Consider the following 18,108-nt stretch of genomic DNA (forward strand, 5'->3'; position numbering starts at 1 on the left):
AAAAGAAAGATTTGAGACCTGGAGTCATCTGGTCCAGCCCCTTCATTTTACAGAGGAGGAAACTGAGGCAGAGGGGGATGTGATCTGCCCCAATTCCTACAAGTAGCAAGAGACATAGCTGGGATTTGAACCTGGGTCTTGACTCTGAACCTAATTTGGAGGGCTTCCTGGAAGGCAGGGAAACCCAAGAGAGGAGGGGTCTTACCAGTCGGAAGGAGCGCAGCACTGACAGGTTCCCCATGCGGGACAGGCCTAGCTCCATGAGGCTCAGGATGACGATGATGCTATCAAAGATGTTCCAACCCTGCTGGAAGTAGTAGTAGGGGTCCAGGGCAATTATCTTGAAGGTCATTTCTGCTGTGAAGATGCCAGTGAACACCTGGGGAGGGAGGGGCAGTGTGACCTCCAGAGCCTCAGAGAGGGCAGGAGTGCCCCAGTCACTGAGCAGCACTGCCCATTGCCCAAAGGGAGTCTTCTACCCTCTCTCCAGTCCCGCTCCAGGTCCTCTCAGCAGCCCTCGGGGATGGAGAGCAGGAGAAGTGGAGTGGCGAGAGGCAAAAGAGGCCACTGGGGCCCAGACCAAGCAAAAGGAAATCAGAGACAAAGCTGAGGACCAGGGCTCCAGACCCTGGCCCCTCCCCAGCTGCTCCTGTCAATCCAATTCAACTTGACAAACATCTGTTAGCAGCCTGCTATGTGCCAGGCACTGTGCTAGGCACTGGGGAGTCAAAGGCTCTTTGGGGAGCTTTCATCCATTGGGTGGGAGCAATGCAGAAATATCTTACACAGATAAGTAAATTTAAGATATATACGAAGGGAGAGTGGCAGGCAGTGTGGAAGAAAATTGGCTTCAGGATGACCCAGCTCGGACACTGACTGTGGGACCCTGGACAAGTCACTTAGCTTAGCTTTCCTCATCTATAAAATGGGGATAACAGCCCTTACCTCCCAGAGTTTTTGTGAGGAGCAAATGAGATGTTTAAAAAGCACTTTGCAAACCTTAAAACAAGCATATAAATGCTAGGAGTTTTTATTATTTCCTACACTAATAATGTCATAGGTTTAGTGTCTACATGAAATAATTTAATAGTGGTGGGGGATGGTAGGGGGATCAGAGAGGCCCCTTCTTCCTTGAGAGGGGCCCTATAGGCCAGGGATGAGGAGCGAGAACCTTCCAGGCATAGGGGTGGTGTCCTCAGCCTCTGGGAGGCAGAGGCCTCATGGCCCAGCTCTGTTTCCTCTCCTGTGGCTCTCTGGTGGGGACGCTACTGCCCAAGGTGCTTGTAGGAATCTAATGATCCTAAGAACCTGTACTTTGCTGGGCCTCATTTTCCTCATCTTTAAAATGGAGTTTCTGGGTTGGATTGTAGATTTTAAGCCATGATTTAATGGAAGAGATGTCAGCGGTTAGAGGACAATCAATTTTGAGCTGAATGGCAACCCCCTCATTTGGACCAGAGAGCTTGTGACTTGTCCAAGGTCACACTGAGTGGGAGGGGGAGGACTTGAATGCTGGTCCAAATCCTGTCATTTTCCCCCTGCACCACAAGGCCATCTCATCCAATGCCCCCATTTTACAAATGAGGAAACTATGCTCCAGACAAGGGAAGACTCCAGAGGTAGTAACTGGAAAAGTCCAAGTTTGAATCCAGGTCCTCTGAGAACAGATGTGAGCCTTCCTCCTCTGCATCCTTCAGACATCACCCCTGTGATCCCTTCTAGCCTCAAACTTACAACCCTCCCTTTACCCATCCATCCTGGGCCCAGCTGCCAAGGGAGAAAGAAAAACAGCTGTGGATGCCCCTACTTCCAAAACACAAAGGTACCCAGGCCTCCTAGATACTGTGTGAGGCCTGACTGGCTGAGGTCAGAGGGGCTCACCACCGGGCTGGCTGCCAGGGTTCTGACTCATAAAAGAGCTGGAGTTTGCCTGGGTGGAGAGTCAGGAGGGGGAGCTACCCCAAAGAACTGACAAAGCCTTCAAGGGCTGAAATGAATAGGATGAATGCTTAAGAATTAAATGCGCAGATGTGTAGGAGGATTATTATCCATCAGAGCAATAAAAAAAAATAATCATTAATTACTGGGAAGCTGCCAGAGGGTTCCTGCTAACGGAATGGAGCGCCCACAGCCCCCAGCCACAGCTGTCACTGTGTGACTGAAATCCCTGCTGAAGGTAACATTCATTTCTGCAGAAGAAACACTCTTAGGCTTTCCCTGGCTGGAAGCTCTCCCTTGCCGGCCCCATTATACAACACAGTTATGCAGGGACAGCAGACCCTCTTCTTTCTCCCAAACTCTCAGCTCCAGGGAAGTCCCTGTGGGCAAGAAGGCACAACCCCTGGCTTGTACCCCTCCCAAACAAGGCCCCATGGCCCTGTGCCACAACCATGGTCCATCTCCCAATGTTGTGCCTTTGCATGAGGGGCCCCCTCCATCCTGGGAATATACCCCCTACTCCCCTCTGCTTGTTCCCATGCCTGGCTTCCTTCAGAGTACAATCTAGTGACCACCTCTGCCAATGAGACCTTTCCTGGACCTCGTAGCAATTACTCACTCTATACCTCCTCTGGTAGAGTGGTAACTCCCTGTTTAGTTTGGGGGGGGGGGCAAGTCTTCCCTGCCACTAACATTGTTTGACATATAACGGACACTTAATAAATGCATTGATGTTGTACCCTCCCTACCAGTAGACTGGGGGATCCCTGAGGGCAGCCTTTTGCTCCTGTTTGGTTTCTGTCTCCTTGTTCCTGTCCAGTCCCCTACTACAATCCCTGGCCCATAGGAGACCATTCACAAATGTTTGAAATGTTGCACTGGATGGCCCCCAAAGGACCAGGCAGACCTAGATGCCAGAAGTGATGGATAGAGGGTTGTAGCCCTGGGAAGGCTCTGCAGCTGCAAAGGGTGCTGGGAATGTATCCCAGAGAGCTTAGCAATCAACAAGAATAAAGATGAAATGAGGTGGGGGGGTTTTCAAGGATTCTGTAACCCAATTCTGTCTGAGCCCTAGAGGACAGATTGAGGACAGCTGGCAGCCCTGACTGAACTCCACTGAAGGGTGAGCCAGGGGGTGGAATCCTCGGTGAGTCAATCACCCCATAAGTCCTCCTTCACTGAGGGCTAAGCACATCCCTGCTCCCAGGGAATGCCAGTGACTACAGACCAGCTGATTCTCAATTATCTGGGCCCATGCTGCTGGGAGGAGGGGTCAGAGGAAATGACCTTGTTTGAACCAATGAGGGCTGCCCTGAACTCCTTGGGGGATGATGCAGGAGCATCACCAGACTGGTGTCCTCACAGTCCTCCCTCCCAGCCCCACCTCATCCCCCCACACAAATGCACGGTCCACATTCATGTCTTTGCTCATGGTGGGCTCTCCTGCCTCCAAGTCCATCCTTTATTCTTCTACACTCATTCCAATTATCCTGATCTTTCAACGCTCAGCCCCAGCTTCTTGAGAGACCCTTCTTTCAACATCTCCAGACCATATTGACTTCCCCCTTCTCTGATTACTTACAATTCCACCCTTCCTGGCTTGTTCTCTGCTTGCTCCATAGACAGAAGTCTTGTCTCTCCAATTGGGAGCTTCCTGAGGACAGGATCTGTGTCTCCTCTTCCCACCCTCCCCCTCAGAATGGAGCCAAGAACAGGCAGGGCTGAGCATTATCCCACTTTTGAAGACTTCTGATTCTTAGGGATAAATGAAGGAGTGAGAAAGCATTAGCTATGTGTCAGGCCCTGTGCTAAGATCTGGAGATACCAAAACAAGAAAGCCAGATTCCCTCCCCTGAGACAGCTTACATTCTTTTGGGGAGGATCCGCCTAAAGGGCCGTTAGAAAGCAAGGGGTGGTGGTGGTGATATATGTGACAGCATGGCTAGGAAGGTTCTGGAGGCCTGGTTCAGAGCCCCAAGTCCCAGGGGCAGAGTTCATGACCCACTTGCAGGTGGAGGAGGAGGAGGAGGAGGAGGACCTGAGCCTGGGCAGTGTGACTTGGGAAAGTCTGGAAAGCTGCTGTCTCCTATGTCAAATCTCAACTGGCCTCCTAGCCATTTTCCTCCAGGGCTCCCAGCTCTGCTCTCTGGGGCCAAGCTGAGCAGATCTCTTTTCTCTTTCACATAAAGCCATTTAATGATTCGAAGAGAGAGAGAGCCCTTATGCTCACCTTAACAGTCTCTTCAATCAATCAATCAAGAATTCATGAAATGCCCACTATATACCAGGCACTAAGCACCTGAGGAGGGACAGAAAATTGAATGCAACCTCTGCCCTCAAGGGGCTCATGCTCCAGCGGAGGAGACAATGTGCAGATAAATGTGGCCCTACAAGCAGCACATAGCAGAAATGGAGGAGCTTGCAAAGAAGGCATCAGCAGAACCTGGAAAGACCTTTTGCAGATGGTAGAATTTGAGCTGAGTTTTGAAAAAGATTAGGAAAGCCAGGTGAAGATGAAAAAGAAAGGGAGAACATTCCAGAAATGGGTGATGGCAGTGAGACAGCAGGAGGGTTAAGAGCATGGAATGGCCAAAGGCCAGTGTGGCTGGGAGAAGGAAGGGCCTAGGTCATAAAGGTCATGAATGACAAACAGAGGAGTTTATATCTGATCCTGGAAGTCATAGGAAACCACTGGAGTTTATTGAGTAGAGGGTAACATGACTGGACCTGGGCTTTAGGAAAATCACTTTGTTGACTGAGCAGAAGATTTATTGGAGTGCGGAGAGACTTGACACAGGCTGACTGCCCCCTCCACCAAAGCAGGCTATTGCAATAGTCCAGGTGATGAGGGTCTGCACAAGGGGCTGAGTAGTGTCAGAGGAGAGAAGAGTGCATTTTAGAGAGCTATGGTGAAGATAGAAACAAGTTTTGCCAACATATTGGATATGGAGGACAAGAGAGTGAGGAGTCAAGGATGACGCCTAGGTAAAAATCTTGGTGACTGGGAGAATAGATTCCATGACAGTAATAAGGACATTCAGAAGAAGAAAGGGTTTGGGGAAAAGATGATTTCTGTTCTTCTTGGAGGCCCTCACTAACCACCTCATCCTTTTCTATACACTATCCATGTGGTCAGCATCTTTCCTCTAATGTGGTACCCAGATCTGAACACAATGGTCCAGGTGTCATCTGCCCAGGGCATCCAGTGGTAGCTGGCACTCTAGTTCTCCTGTTTTGGACATTACATCTCAGGTGCCATCTCCTATCAGAGGCTGAAGACAAATGCTGCCTAGACTGGCTGATTATTGTGGCTACCATGTCACACCACTGGCTCATAGAAAACTTGTCCACGTCTTTTTTGTATCAACTCTATTGTCTGGCCACCCCCACCTCCCTGCCTTTATGAACTTGAGTTTTTGACCCCAAAGGTAAAACTTTACATTTATTTTATTAAATTTGATCTGCTTAGACACAGCTCATTGTTCTAGCCCGCTAAGAGCTTTTTGGTCCTAATACATCATTCCAAGAGTTACCTCTCTGTCTCAATTTAGCTGTCTGCAAATTTGACAGCTGGAGCACCTATGCCTTCTTCCAAGGCACTGATAAAAATATTGAGCTGAACAGCCTAAGGTCAAGGAGAGATCCATGAGGCACTTCCTTGGAAACTTTCTTCTGGGTTTATATCAGCCCATGAATGACTTTGGATTCAGCTATTTAATCCTTTCTGAATCTGCCTAGCTGGATTAGCATCATGCCCAGGATTATCATTCACTTCTAATCCACTGGTAATTGAAACTAGATTCTCATTGAACCCACACATTTCCATCTTGTGTACTGGGGTAGCATGAAAACTCCGCTGCTAAATGTTTGGCTAAAATGGATGCTCCCATCCACAAAAATGGACTAGAATTTTCTGCTTGCTATGGGTAGTCTCAGAAGCAAGGCTGCTCCCAATGAAAAGAGTTTACCAGAAGAATAACAAGTGCCCAAGATGATCTAATTATTGAGGATGTCTGGGCTTTCTTGCTCTTAGGAAATGCTTTGCCTAAAGAGTTTCCAAGTCACTTTGGTTCTTGTTGGATTCCATCTGGTCTCTTCCATGCCAATCCCTCGACCAATGTGTTCAAATGAACAACCACCTCAAAGCACAAGAATGAGGAAGGTACAACCCACTCATTAGGTTGTACACAACCACTGCCACGACCCAGCAACAGCCAATGCAACCCAACCCATTCTAATTCGATCCCAGTTCGACCCAATCACATCCTAACACAACCCAATTACAACTCAACCACACTGAAAAAAGTCTAGTCATGTGCCAACACAGTTAGCACATGAGATCAAATGATTTAACATGTGAAGTGCTTCACAAACCATCAACCATTACATAAATGGAAACAATTATTAGCTAATATCAGGCCAATCATATCCCGCTACAACAACTCAATCACCACTCAAAGCCCATCACATGCCAGCGTGGTTAAGCATAACCCAACGGCAATCCACCGAAATCCAACTACGCTGCAGCTGATCCTAGCGTAATACTGACGCAATAACTCAATCTAACTTTATCCCAACACAACACAACCTTGATGATAACCCAATATAACCCAAGAACATTTTAACAAAGTCCAATGGCACACAACACAATCCCATCACATACCAACCCCATCCAGAAACAACCTGATCCCAACCCACGGTCACCTAATGTGACAAAGTCCCACTTAATGGTTATACAATCACAATTCAGCTCAGTCACAGACAAAGTAACAGAACTATAACCCAATATAACCCAATCATCTTGCAGTACAGTTCATCTATACACCAACGCAGTCACAACCTGCTCCAGTAGAAACTCCGGCATAGCACAACATAAGCGCAAACACACATATCATAGCAACACAATAACAGCCTGACCATGACCCAGCACAGCTGTGACTGGAAAATGCTTTAAGCCCATCTTTCCACTTTCCAACCTCCACGCAACCACAACAATTAAAATCTGACTCAAATGTAGCCCGATGGCCTTCCACGGGAACCACCCCATAGAACAACCACCAGGCTCTCTTGCTTTGAAAGTCTTCTCCAAACTTTCATGAGCCTTTTTTGTCACTGTGTTCACTTGGAGGAGCAAAGTGAAGACATGCAAATGCCCAGGAAGCAGGATCGTTTTAGTGACTGTTTCAGAATGAGTGCTGGGCACAGTTTGGAACAGACTCAATGACTTTGCCAAGCAATAAATTACTTCAGGAAGGTAAACTCTTCCATGCAAGAGACCTGTCAGATGGTAAGAAACCTGCTATTTTTAGATGCTGGAGGATGCTGGGAATATCCAACCCAAGGCTGCAGGTAGAGCATGTGCTACAAAGGACCCGTGGAGCCTCGACCGGAGGACACCTGTCATGTTTTACTTCTGCAAACCTGAGAAGATAATGAAACCAATTGCAGAGGCCTCGCTATAACAGGCACACACTCTGACCTGTTTCCAGTTTCCAGGGAGGCCTGAAAAATTTCTGGTTTGGGTCCCTTCTCTCTCTACATCACCCAGGGAGTGAAGGCAGCGAAAGGCAGCGAAAAAGATGTTTTGAAGGAGTAGAAATTGTTTGTGCCCAGAGAAGTAATGATCTGCCTAAGGTCTTACAATGCACCATAGTCCACCACCAGTACCCCTTAGAGAGGTATCATTGTATAATGGATAGAGTGTTGGACTTTGATTTAGGAAGACTTGTGTTCAACTCCTGCCTTACCAGCTGTGGGACCTTAAGCAAATCATTTATCTTTTCTATGGCTCAGTTTCCTCATCTGTAAAATGAGAGTTATACTTGATGGCCTCGAGGGTCCATTTTGGCTCTAAATCCATGATCCTATGACTCCCAGTGCAGACTCATTTACTGTCCTTCTTCTTCCCCTCCCCCAACCTATTACTTTACCAATGTCATCTTTTATGATTTTCCCTGTAAAGACCTATCATAAGCTCTCTGTGCCTTTCCACAACTTCTCCTGTCCCTCATTAAAACTACCTGCGCTGATCCCAAATACCCCCTCTCCCTGCCCCCAACAATACAAGCCATGCTCTTTCTTTCCTTTAAAACCTAGCACTACAATGCTGGGTAATTATAATGACTAAACTTAGACCCAAAGAAGAGCTGAGAGGTCAAATCTCTCTCCTTTGCTATAGAGGTGGGGAACTACAGATGTGGAATACCCTGTACAGAGTCAGGCATGGGGGATGGTTTGACTGAAGTCTTTTTCCTTTCTTTTTGCTAGGAGGGATGGCTCACTGGTTAGGGGAGGCTGGATGGGCATATACAGAAAGGGATGTGAGGCAAAAACTAGACATCCAGAACAGTAAAATTTAAAATCCTCCTCTTCCCTGCAGTCCTCCTTGATCAGTCTCACCTGCATCTGATGGCTCTTATTACCTTTTCTTCTAGAATTAATGACTCATAGGATAATGACATCTTAAAGATGGAAGGGGCCCTCTCATCCATCTCTGGGTCCAATTAGATGGATCCCCTCTATGAGAACCTTGGCATAATTTAGGTGTGAAAATATATAAATATGTAGGTATATATGCATGCTTGTACATATGTGTGCATATGCACATATATGTATATATATTCATATACACACATGTAAATAGTGCCTACTCACACACCTTGGACACGTCTTTCAGTGGTGTTCCTGCCTTCGCGTTTGAACTCCCCACTAGACTAGCCAAGTCTCTGCTGAGACTGGAGGCCTCCTGGAAGTTTCCTATGAAGCTGGGGCCCCACACAGAGAAGCTCTTCCCTCTCTACTCAGACCAGGGCCACCCCATCACCAAGTCTGGGGCTCTTCTCCACTGACTCAGTCAATCAACATTTATTAGCACCTACTATGTTCCAGGCTCTATGCTAAGGGTTGTGGATTTTAGAATTGGAAGGAACCTTCTTGCTACCTAATAAGGAATCCTTACCAGAACCTTCTTGCTGCTTAAAGAGCTCCAGGCAGTGGAAGCCCTCCACCTGGGGCATCTGGAAGGGCTAGCAAGCTTCTCTGAACACCGGGCCCAAATCTCCCTCTCTGTATCTCCATCCCTGCCCTTTGTTTTGTCCTCTATCACCAAGAGAAATGAGTGGAACTCTTTTCCACTCATGGGATCATAGCTTTAGTGCTAGAAGGGAACAGAAGCCATCAAGTCTATAGTTTTCATTTTACAGATGAGGAAATTGAGGCATGAGGTCACACAACCAGTAAATATGAGGTCAGATTTAATCTCAGATCTTCCTGATTCCAGGCCCTGGGCTCCTTCTGCTACATTACCAACAGACTCCAAATCCAGAGCTCTTTGCACCATGTCACCCAGCTGTTTCTGAGAGTCTTTTCAGGAGTCCCTGGGACCCACATCTCCCCCAACCCAGGATGGCTGCATCCATGCTGCAGGGTCTCCCAGGCTTCCCATCTCTCTTACCAGGTTGCCAACCTGCAGCATCTCCTCGAAATCAGGCGTCATGTTGTAATGCTCAAGTGCCATGAAGAGGGTGTTGAGCACGATGCACATGGTGATAGTGAGGTCGGTGAATGGGTCCATCACGACAAACTTGACGTTTCTCTTGATAGTCAGCCACAGTGGGCAGCACTCCCAGATCAGATAATTCTGAGCAAAGCGGTTCCAGCAAGGGGGGCATTTCCGCTGTGACTCCTCCAGTTCTGGGGAGAAGAACTTGGCCATGGGGGGATGTTGGGATGCCCAGTGTCCCTAGGCATGAACCCCCAAGAGAGCATGGAAACAAATGGAAGGATGGGAACAAGATGGCAGACTTGGAAAGACCAGGCTTAGGGATCACTTAGTCCAACTCCAGCATGGTACAGGTAAGAAAACTGAGGCCCAGAGAGGGCCAGTGACTGGGATTGAATAGAGGCTTTGGGATCCCCCATTCCAAGTTCCTTTTGCTCTACCATGCTGCCTTTCTGACTAGACCTGTGCACAAGCTCTTCTTGTACCCTGAATTGTTGCCATCTACACTGCTCCCATGATCCAGTTCAGCAATGTCCACATAGGATCAGAGATGTAGACCTGAAAGAACCTTAAAGGTCCTCTAGGTCAACTCCTTCTCTTTTACAGATGAGGAAACTGAGGCCCAGGGAAGGGAATTCACCTGCCCAAGGTCCCACAAGGCAAGAGTCATGGCTAGAATCCATCGTGTGAATAAACTCTGCATGGCACATAGACCAGAAATGACTTTGGAGTCCTGGGAGTTTTCCTGGGTCTCAGTTTCCTCATCTGGAGATCTCAGTAACTCCCACCTCCTAGGGTTGCTGTAACAATGGGCACCTAGTGCTTTGTAAACCTTTAATTCACTGTATAAATGCCAGCTCCTATCATTTCTACCACTAGATCACCACTGTCTACACCGGCCACCTTCCCTACTCATACTACCTGGATTATGGTGTCCACACTGCTGACACTACTCAGATGGTGTATGGAATGGTGCCCCTTGGAAAGAGGATGACCTCTGGGGAAAAGGTAGTGAACCTGGAGCCACAAGACCGAGGTTGAATTCCAGTGCTGTCACTTAGGAGCAAGTCATGTTATTTCTCTGGGCCTCAGTTTCCTCACATGTAAAATGAGGGATCTGGAGGTGGGCTAGATGAGCTGTAAGGCTGCTTCTAGCCCCAGTTCCATGATCCTGGCATCCCTCAAGTCCCTTCCCCTTCTGCCACTAGGGGAGGGGGTCCTCCACATGCTTGCTAATTTGGTTTAGTAGAGAAATTAGGAGGCAAATATTTGATGGAAAACATACTGGCTTTAAAGCCCACTCTGCCTCTGACTTTGGGCAGGTTCCCACTCTTCTCAGGGACTCAGTTTCATCATCTGTAAAATGAGCTGTTGGACCAGACAGTCTCTGAGGACTCCCCTAGAATCTAAGCCCGTTGTTTTAGAAATGACATGATGAGGCCCAGGAAGCTGAAATTACTTGTCCAAGGACATGTTTGATCATAAGGATCTGAGGTAGGATATGAACTCAGGGCTTGACTCCAGAACCAGGTCTTTTCACTGTATTCCCAGTAAGAGAAGGGGTGGAGGCTCCTGCCCTGGGGAAGAAAGAAGCTTTTGCCCCACCCAGTGTCTGATGTAGCACCTGGGCCCCCATGTCTGAGGTGAGGGATTGGCTGCCTCAGCCCAAAGGGGCTTGTGCTCCAGGGGTTGGGCTCCCACCCTTGTGGCTGAGCCTAGGAAGTGCCTGGCTCGGGGGAGGGGAGCCTAGGGAAGGCCCATGGGGAGGAGTGAGCAGGAGAGGGCCCAGGCCCTCAAACTGACCTTCTAGGGCACTCGTGATGACGCTGACGGCGCTCAGGGCCCGCTGCCGCTCATGTGGCTCCTCAAAGTACTCCAGGGACAGACGCTGGGGCATTAGGAGCTGCTTCTTACTGACTTCTTCTGACACTGAGGTCTGGGGAGGGCAAAAATCAACATTTATGTCCAGCTTTAAGGTCCATGAAAGGAAGGCCAGAAAGCATCACACGCAATCCCCTCAGCAACCCTGTAATGTAGCTGTGATCACTATCCCCATTTTATAGACAAGGAAACTGAGGCTGAGAGAGATGAAACAGCTTGCTGGGGATCCCACAGCTTGTGTCTGAGGGAAGATTCAAATTCTAGCCTTCCTGTCTCCCAGCTGAACTCTCTCCACTGCACTACCTGCGAGGACACTGGTCCAGAAACGCTAACATTCCCTGGACTGACATCCTTGGGTATGCCACCCAGAGCAGGCCAGGGAGGCACTGCTTGTGCCAGGCATCTGCCTGAGCTACAGATGAGTGGCTGATCTGTATAAGGGGATGGAGTTTCCACACCTAGAGTGTCCCATGCCAAGAAGATCACAGTTCTAGGTGGAAAAAGGGTTTACAAAGTAGGTCTTAGACCTGTACTTAGGCCCACTGTACTTCCCTGCTGGAGTTAGGAATAGCTGGGTGCTACCCCAGGGAGGTCTGCCTGCAGCCCCTGGGCTCCAATCAGGGGCCCTGAGAAGTCAGTGGAAAAGTCAAGGTCATTGTCCAGCCAACTGAAATGTCAGTGTTATTATAAACGTGAATTTTAACACTCCCCCCAGACTTTCTGTTGTCTTCTCTCATGGGGTATCCCCACCTAGCTTCCCCAATTACCTGGCAGTATTAGAGCTGAGAGGGACCTTGGAGACTGTCTGCCCCATTCCCCTCCTTTTCAGAGATGGGGACTCTCCATGGGGCTACTCCACCTTCCCCACATCCTCCTCTGTCTGCTCTTCTCTCCACTCCAGGGCTCTCCTGAGCTTTTGGAAAGCAAATGACTGCAAGGGGCAAAAGACTGTGCAGGCTCTGCCTTCTCCTGACTCTGCTACCCTCTGGGGCAGCCTGTGTGTTTTTGGATGAGACACTAGTGTGTCTAGTTCATATCAAGTATCATAAGGAATGAATAATTCATATCACAAATGCAGAAACAGTGTCTGTTCTAGACCTGAAGACTAGATGAGCAGAGTCAGTGCCTGGGGGAGGGGAATGCCTGGGGGCTCCCCTGAGGCCCCTCCAGCCCCACCCCCTTGCTTTGGGGTAGCACAAGGCCAGCCTTGCCAGCTGCTCTCAGCCAGGCTCCTTCCCCCAGTCTTTTCAGGACCCGGTCCCTATGTACTCTGCTTCTAGGACATGGGCAGTTTGTCTCCTCTGTATTTTCAGTCCCAGTTAAGATTCCACTTTCTCCAGGAAGGCTTTTTGGATCCCCATGGATTCCAATGCCTTCTCTCCATTGCCCATGTCCAATTTGTCCTGTTGCCATCTTATTTGTACAGAGCAATTCCCACAGTCTCCCCCATGAGCTCCCTTTGGGTAGCTGCTGTCTTGTCATTCTCAGTATCCCTAGTAGCACAGTGCCTGGCACACAGGAAATATTTAATAAATGTTTGTTGACTGACTGAGACTTGTCCAAGCTCCACTGCTTCTTGGGCCCTCGGAGGCATCTCGGACTCCCTACCCTTCAAACCTGCTGTTTCCTTCTCCATAACATGGGATCAGGGGAGAATTGAGACAGGTCTAGAAGGGACTGATGTTGTGTTCAATCATTTTCAGTCATATCCAACTTTCAGTGACCCCATATGGGTTTTTCTTGGCAAAGATACTGGAATGGTTTGCCATTTCCTTCTTCAGTTCACTTTACAGATGAGGAAACTGAGTCAAACAGGGACTTGCCCAGGGTCACATAACCAGGAAGTGTCTGAGGTCAGATCTGAACTTGGTTCTTCCTGATCCCAGTCTGCTTTCTATCCACTGTGCCATCAAATCCAATCCCCTCATTTTACAGCTGGGGAAACTGAAGTTCAGAGAATGGGAAGGATTTGGCTGAGATGTCAAAGACAGTCAATGGCAGGGCTGGGATGGGGACTTTGGACATTAAAACTGTGTTCTTTCCCCCAACATTGAAGAATGTTCATACCACCAATAATAATAACGGCCTTTACAGAATGCTTTCTCATCTGAATGAGTCATATGGCCCATCTGTCCCCCTGCCAGTCTCCATTTCTTCCAGTGTCTCCCCCAAGCATGCCTGGTAAACAAATGGCCCCCACGGGAGGCCAGGAAGAGAGATTGATCCCAACTTGAGGGGGACCCTGTGGGAGATCCATTAACAAATGGAACCAAAGGGCGCTCCGGACCAAAGATTGATGTCTGCCTGGAGAGGCACAGGGCTCTGTCCACAGACCAGGCCACATTTTTATCCATGACTTAGCCCAAAGCACTGAAGGTCAGCCCATCTGGCAGGGCAGGACACAGGATCGAGGGAGCCACTAAGAAATGGAATGACTGGCGGGCCAGACAGGCTGCCCTGGGAAGCTGATCAGAGATGTCTGTCAAGTTTGATGCTTAGTCTTGCCAAAATTGACTCTCCAGCCTGGATGATGTGCCTGGTAGCTCACTGTGTGACCTCCTGTAGTTTACTTAACCTCTCTGGGCCCCCAGCTCCTCATTTGTAAAGTGAGCAGGCTGGCCTGTCAGCTCTCCATGGTTTCTACCCCTTCTAACATTCTATGAGTCCACAAACAGAAGGCTTTAATGGATTACAAGTACAAGATGAACCAGCCAGGGCACCAGGAGTTTATTTAAAAAAGAAAAAGTAAACTGTGATATTGGGTGGCCTTTGGAGAGGGGGCCCACATCCAGGATATGGATGGCGAAGAGTATGGCATCAGGGTATACCTGAAATGCTCCTGCACCTAGGTCCTGACCCTGGCTTGGGAGGCACTGCCATAATAAGTCAGGGAATGGACATGGGATGGGGAGGGGCCAGTGTTTTAGGACCCACTGAAGCTGATTAGTCCAGAAGAGAAGACCTTGTCTGCATTGAGGACCCTCTAGCTCCACCGTCTCAGTGGTCTGATGGAGTGGATGTCGAACCCGTTCTCCCAACAAGGATTTAAAATGCATGTAAGAAAATACATAGGACTACACAGGAAGCCAATCATATTGAAACTCGGCATGAAATCCTCAGAATAATGGCTTAAGATGCATGAGATAAAAAATGGGATCATGAAGGAAACCAATTCCAAGGGAATGAAGGTTCAGAGTAGTGAAATCAAGCAAGAGTCCATGGACTACCAGGTTAAGAGCCCTTGACTATGCAGGCCACACTGGCCACCATATTTAAACATTAGAATGGTTTTCTTTTGGAAGAAGGGTTAGCCTCCCATTTAGCCTCCAAGGGAGGATCAGGACCAGGGAGTACAAGTTTCAGAGAGGCTGATGAGAGTTTGTTCTCATAGCATCTGGGATTTTAAAGATGGAAAGGAGCTCAGAGATCATTTAGATTACTGACCTCATTTTACAAACGGCGAAATGGAGGTCCAGAGAATGGAAGGGCTAAAGAGGGTACAGGACCTTTGCTTGGGGTGGATGGCATGATGGCAACAAACAAAAGGGCTGCCCAATTCTTACTTTGTGTTTTCTCTGCCATGGGGAATGACCTTGGGACTGGAAATGCCAAGAAAAATGAGCATGAGGGAGTCGACTCCCAACATCAGGAAGGAGATAGGGAGTGAGCATGCTGCTGGGCTGGATGAACTCAAGTTCTCGGGCCTGGAAGACCTGGCAGTAGGGATGGCTAAGCACCTGCCAGGGGGCTCTGAAAGACTATGGACAGTAGGTGAGGTATCACAAGAGCGGAGGAAGGCAAAAATGAGCAAGGGAAGAGAACCATGTCTGTAAAGTTAAGGCCATTCAGCTGGCTAGAAAGACCCTGGAAGGAGTCATTAAAGAGATCGGTGACAGACACCTGGAAAGGAAAGCAATGCCAAGAGCAGAGGATGATGCAGACTTTGTGATGGTTGTTTTAAGTCATTTTTCAGTCATGTCTGTGGCCCCATTTGGAGTTACCTTGGCAAAAATACTGGAATAGTTTGCCATTTCCTTCTTCAGCTCATTTTATAGATGAGGAAACTGAGGCAGACAGGATAACTAAACTATTAGATGAGGAGAATGAGTGGACCTAGGTTTTGGCTAAGCTTTGTCTAAAGCATCTTGTAAGAGATGGAGGGAGATGGATGAGATGGATTCGATGTCAATGGGCAAGGAGATCTCCAGTGGAGTGCCCCAGGGATCTGTGTTTGGCCCTGTGCTGCTTAGCAGTTTTATTAACGACTTAGATAAAGGCAAAGATGGCATGTGGCACCAACCTAAGAAGGAAAATGGTTAACAAAAAGATCTTGACAGATTGGAGCAAGAGTCAGCCAGCTACAGCCTGGGGGCCAAAGCTGGTCCACCACCTATGTTTGTATGGCTCTCCAGGAGGTGGAAAGTCATATTTGGCCTATAGGTCATGGTTTGCCATTCTCAGTGTTAGAGCGCTGGGATGAGTCTATTAAGATGAAATTTAGCAGAGATATATGTAACATTCCAGTTGGGAATTAAGAAATCAACTTTACAAGGACAATGTGAAGGACACATGGTTAGACATTGGTTCTGAAAAAGATCTGGGGGTCTTAGTAGACTGTAAACTCCATGAATCAGCAGTGGGATGTGGCTACCATGATCTTGGACCGTATTTAGAGGGGCAGAGCTTCCAGGAATAGGCGGATGACAGTTCCTGTGCCTTGGTTAGACCTCTCTGAAGGGTACGACAACTGAAGAAGGTCATTGATAAGCAGGAGAGTGGTCAGAAGACGGTGCCCCCACTGCTGAAGGGACCTGAGTCTGTCTCATACGAGGAAGGAGCTACACGTATTTAGCATGGAGGAAAAGATATGCATCTTAATCTTCATGTATGCGTACTTGGCCAGAACCAAGAATAATGGCTGCTCAGTGTCTGGAAATGCCACATAATGATTGGTACAGAATCAGAGCTCTATCTCTAGAGGGGACCGCAGACACATCTAACCTTACCTCCTCATTTTACAGATGAGGAAACTGAGGCACCAAGGGGGAAGTGCCTGGTCCAGCATTATATAGCTAGTAAATGCTGAGGAAGGATTTGAATCCAGATCTTCCTGATTCTCAGTACCCATTATACCATACTGTCCCAAAGTGGCTGCCTTGAGAAGTGTGGAGCTCCCTGTCTTTGGAGGACTTCAAGGAGAGGCTGGACAGCCAGTTGTCAGGCAGTTATGATGGGGAGGGAGTCTCTTCATGTATGCACCAGACATGAAGGCTGCTGAAGGCCCTGGGATCCTGTGAAAAGGCCTTAGTTATCAGAGGACTGCAGAGTCAGAGCTCTAAGAGGACTCTGAGGCCATCTGGCTCAACCTTCTTGTTTTACAGATGAGGAGACCAAGGAATTGGACCATGGAATTGGAAGGGATCTTACAGCTTGTATTGAATCTAACCTTCTCATGTTACAGAACGGGAAACTGAGGCTGGGAGCGAGTGACAAGTTTCATTTATCAAATGAAGGTATGACCCCTGAGGTCACCAGTTCTAAATCTATGATCCAATAGCCTACCCCCAACATTGGCACCATATTACAGACCTTGGTCCCAGAAATTCTGGGCAGGATTTTGGTTGAACAGCTACTCTTCCTGTATCATAATATCTTTTTATAGGCAGGAGATTAGAGGACTGGCTCTGGTCTCTAATAACTGGATTATTTTGAGGAGTGACAACCAAATCCAACCTCTTCATTTCATAAATGAAAGGTTAAGTGATTTGTCCAGGGTCATGAAGCAATTAAGTATCAGAGGTAGGATCTGAACCCAGGTCTGTCGACCTGACTCCAAGTCCAGCTCTCTATCCATACCACACCTTGCCTGGCCCCTTATTAGGATAAACAGAGGCCATGAAACATTCCTGGATCCTCCCTCTATCATCATCATCCCTTCTCCCCAAACCCTGACTCAAGATTAGGCTGGAGGGGAAAAACAGCTGGGAGTTTCCCCTCAAGAACTCAGGCTGAGCTCGAGAAAGGCAGGCCTTGTGGCCTCTAATTCAGTTACTTTTATAAATGGTCCCATCTTGGCCCATTAATCCCTTTAACTTTGGAAATGGCCCCATCTTGGTCCCCCTAATTCTTTTAACTTTAGAAATGGCCCCACAGATGTGAGAATCCACAAAATCCAAGTCATGGGTAATGAAGTGTATGAATGTGGATGCTGCCTGACATGGGCAGTGAGATGAGATGATTTTCTCCCTAATGAAATTAGGAAATGATATTAACTTACCCAGGGCTGATCTAATTCCCCAGTTACGAGCCTCCTGGGCCATGACCTCACTGGAGGCAGTCCAGCCTCATGGAGCACCTGTTTCATTTCCCACATCAGGACATCAGCCTTGGCCATGGGCCCCTGAGCCTCCCCCACCCAGGCTCCTGTATGCCACCACCAGAGGGAGAGGGGGTGGACTTCTGAGGCATCCATATCCAAAGAGGGAGGTTTCCCCAAACAGCCACTGACATCCCTCTTATAAGTTCATCTCTTCCTCCTCTGATTTCCTAGAGCCCATGGGCAAGTTGGCCTAAATGAAAGGGAAGCCTCTTCTACCTGTCCTGAGTCCTGCTCAAGCTACGAGTCCTCTCTGAGGAAGCTTTAATCTACATATGTATCTCCTTGCTCCAAATTCCTATGGCAACCATGGAGCTGGAGATCACCAGTCTTTGTCCTGGAAAACAGATGAGGAAGTCCCTCCCCCTCCTTTTGGTGGTGAGATGGGAGATCACAGCTGGGGAGTGTTGCC

At 48.2% G+C, this 18,108-nt stretch overlaps 1 protein-coding gene across 5 annotated transcripts in view; it reads right to left on the bottom strand.

Annotated features, from left to right (window-relative positions):
* SCN5A (sodium voltage-gated channel alpha subunit 5) overlaps nucleotides 1–18,108 on the bottom strand; it is a 176,463-nt gene that overhangs the window by 65,590 nt on the left and 92,765 nt on the right. For all 5 annotated transcript variants that reach the window (XM_072598942.1, XM_072598938.1, XM_072598943.1 and 2 more), the window contains exons 13-15: nucleotides 11,243–11,375; nucleotides 9,392–9,630; nucleotides 206–379 (exon numbers count right to left, since the gene is read on the bottom strand). In XM_072598942.1, the coding sequence (XP_072455043.1) occupies nucleotides 206–379; nucleotides 9,392–9,630; nucleotides 11,243–11,375 (546 nt within the window). The remainder of the gene's footprint in view (nucleotides 1–205; nucleotides 380–9,391; nucleotides 9,631–11,242; nucleotides 11,376–18,108) is intronic.

This window comes from Notamacropus eugenii, chromosome 3, assembly GCF_028372415.1.
Source record: "Notamacropus eugenii isolate mMacEug1 chromosome 3, mMacEug1.pri_v2, whole genome shotgun sequence".
Classification (NCBI taxonomy): Eukaryota; Metazoa; Chordata; class Mammalia; order Diprotodontia; family Macropodidae; genus Notamacropus; species Notamacropus eugenii.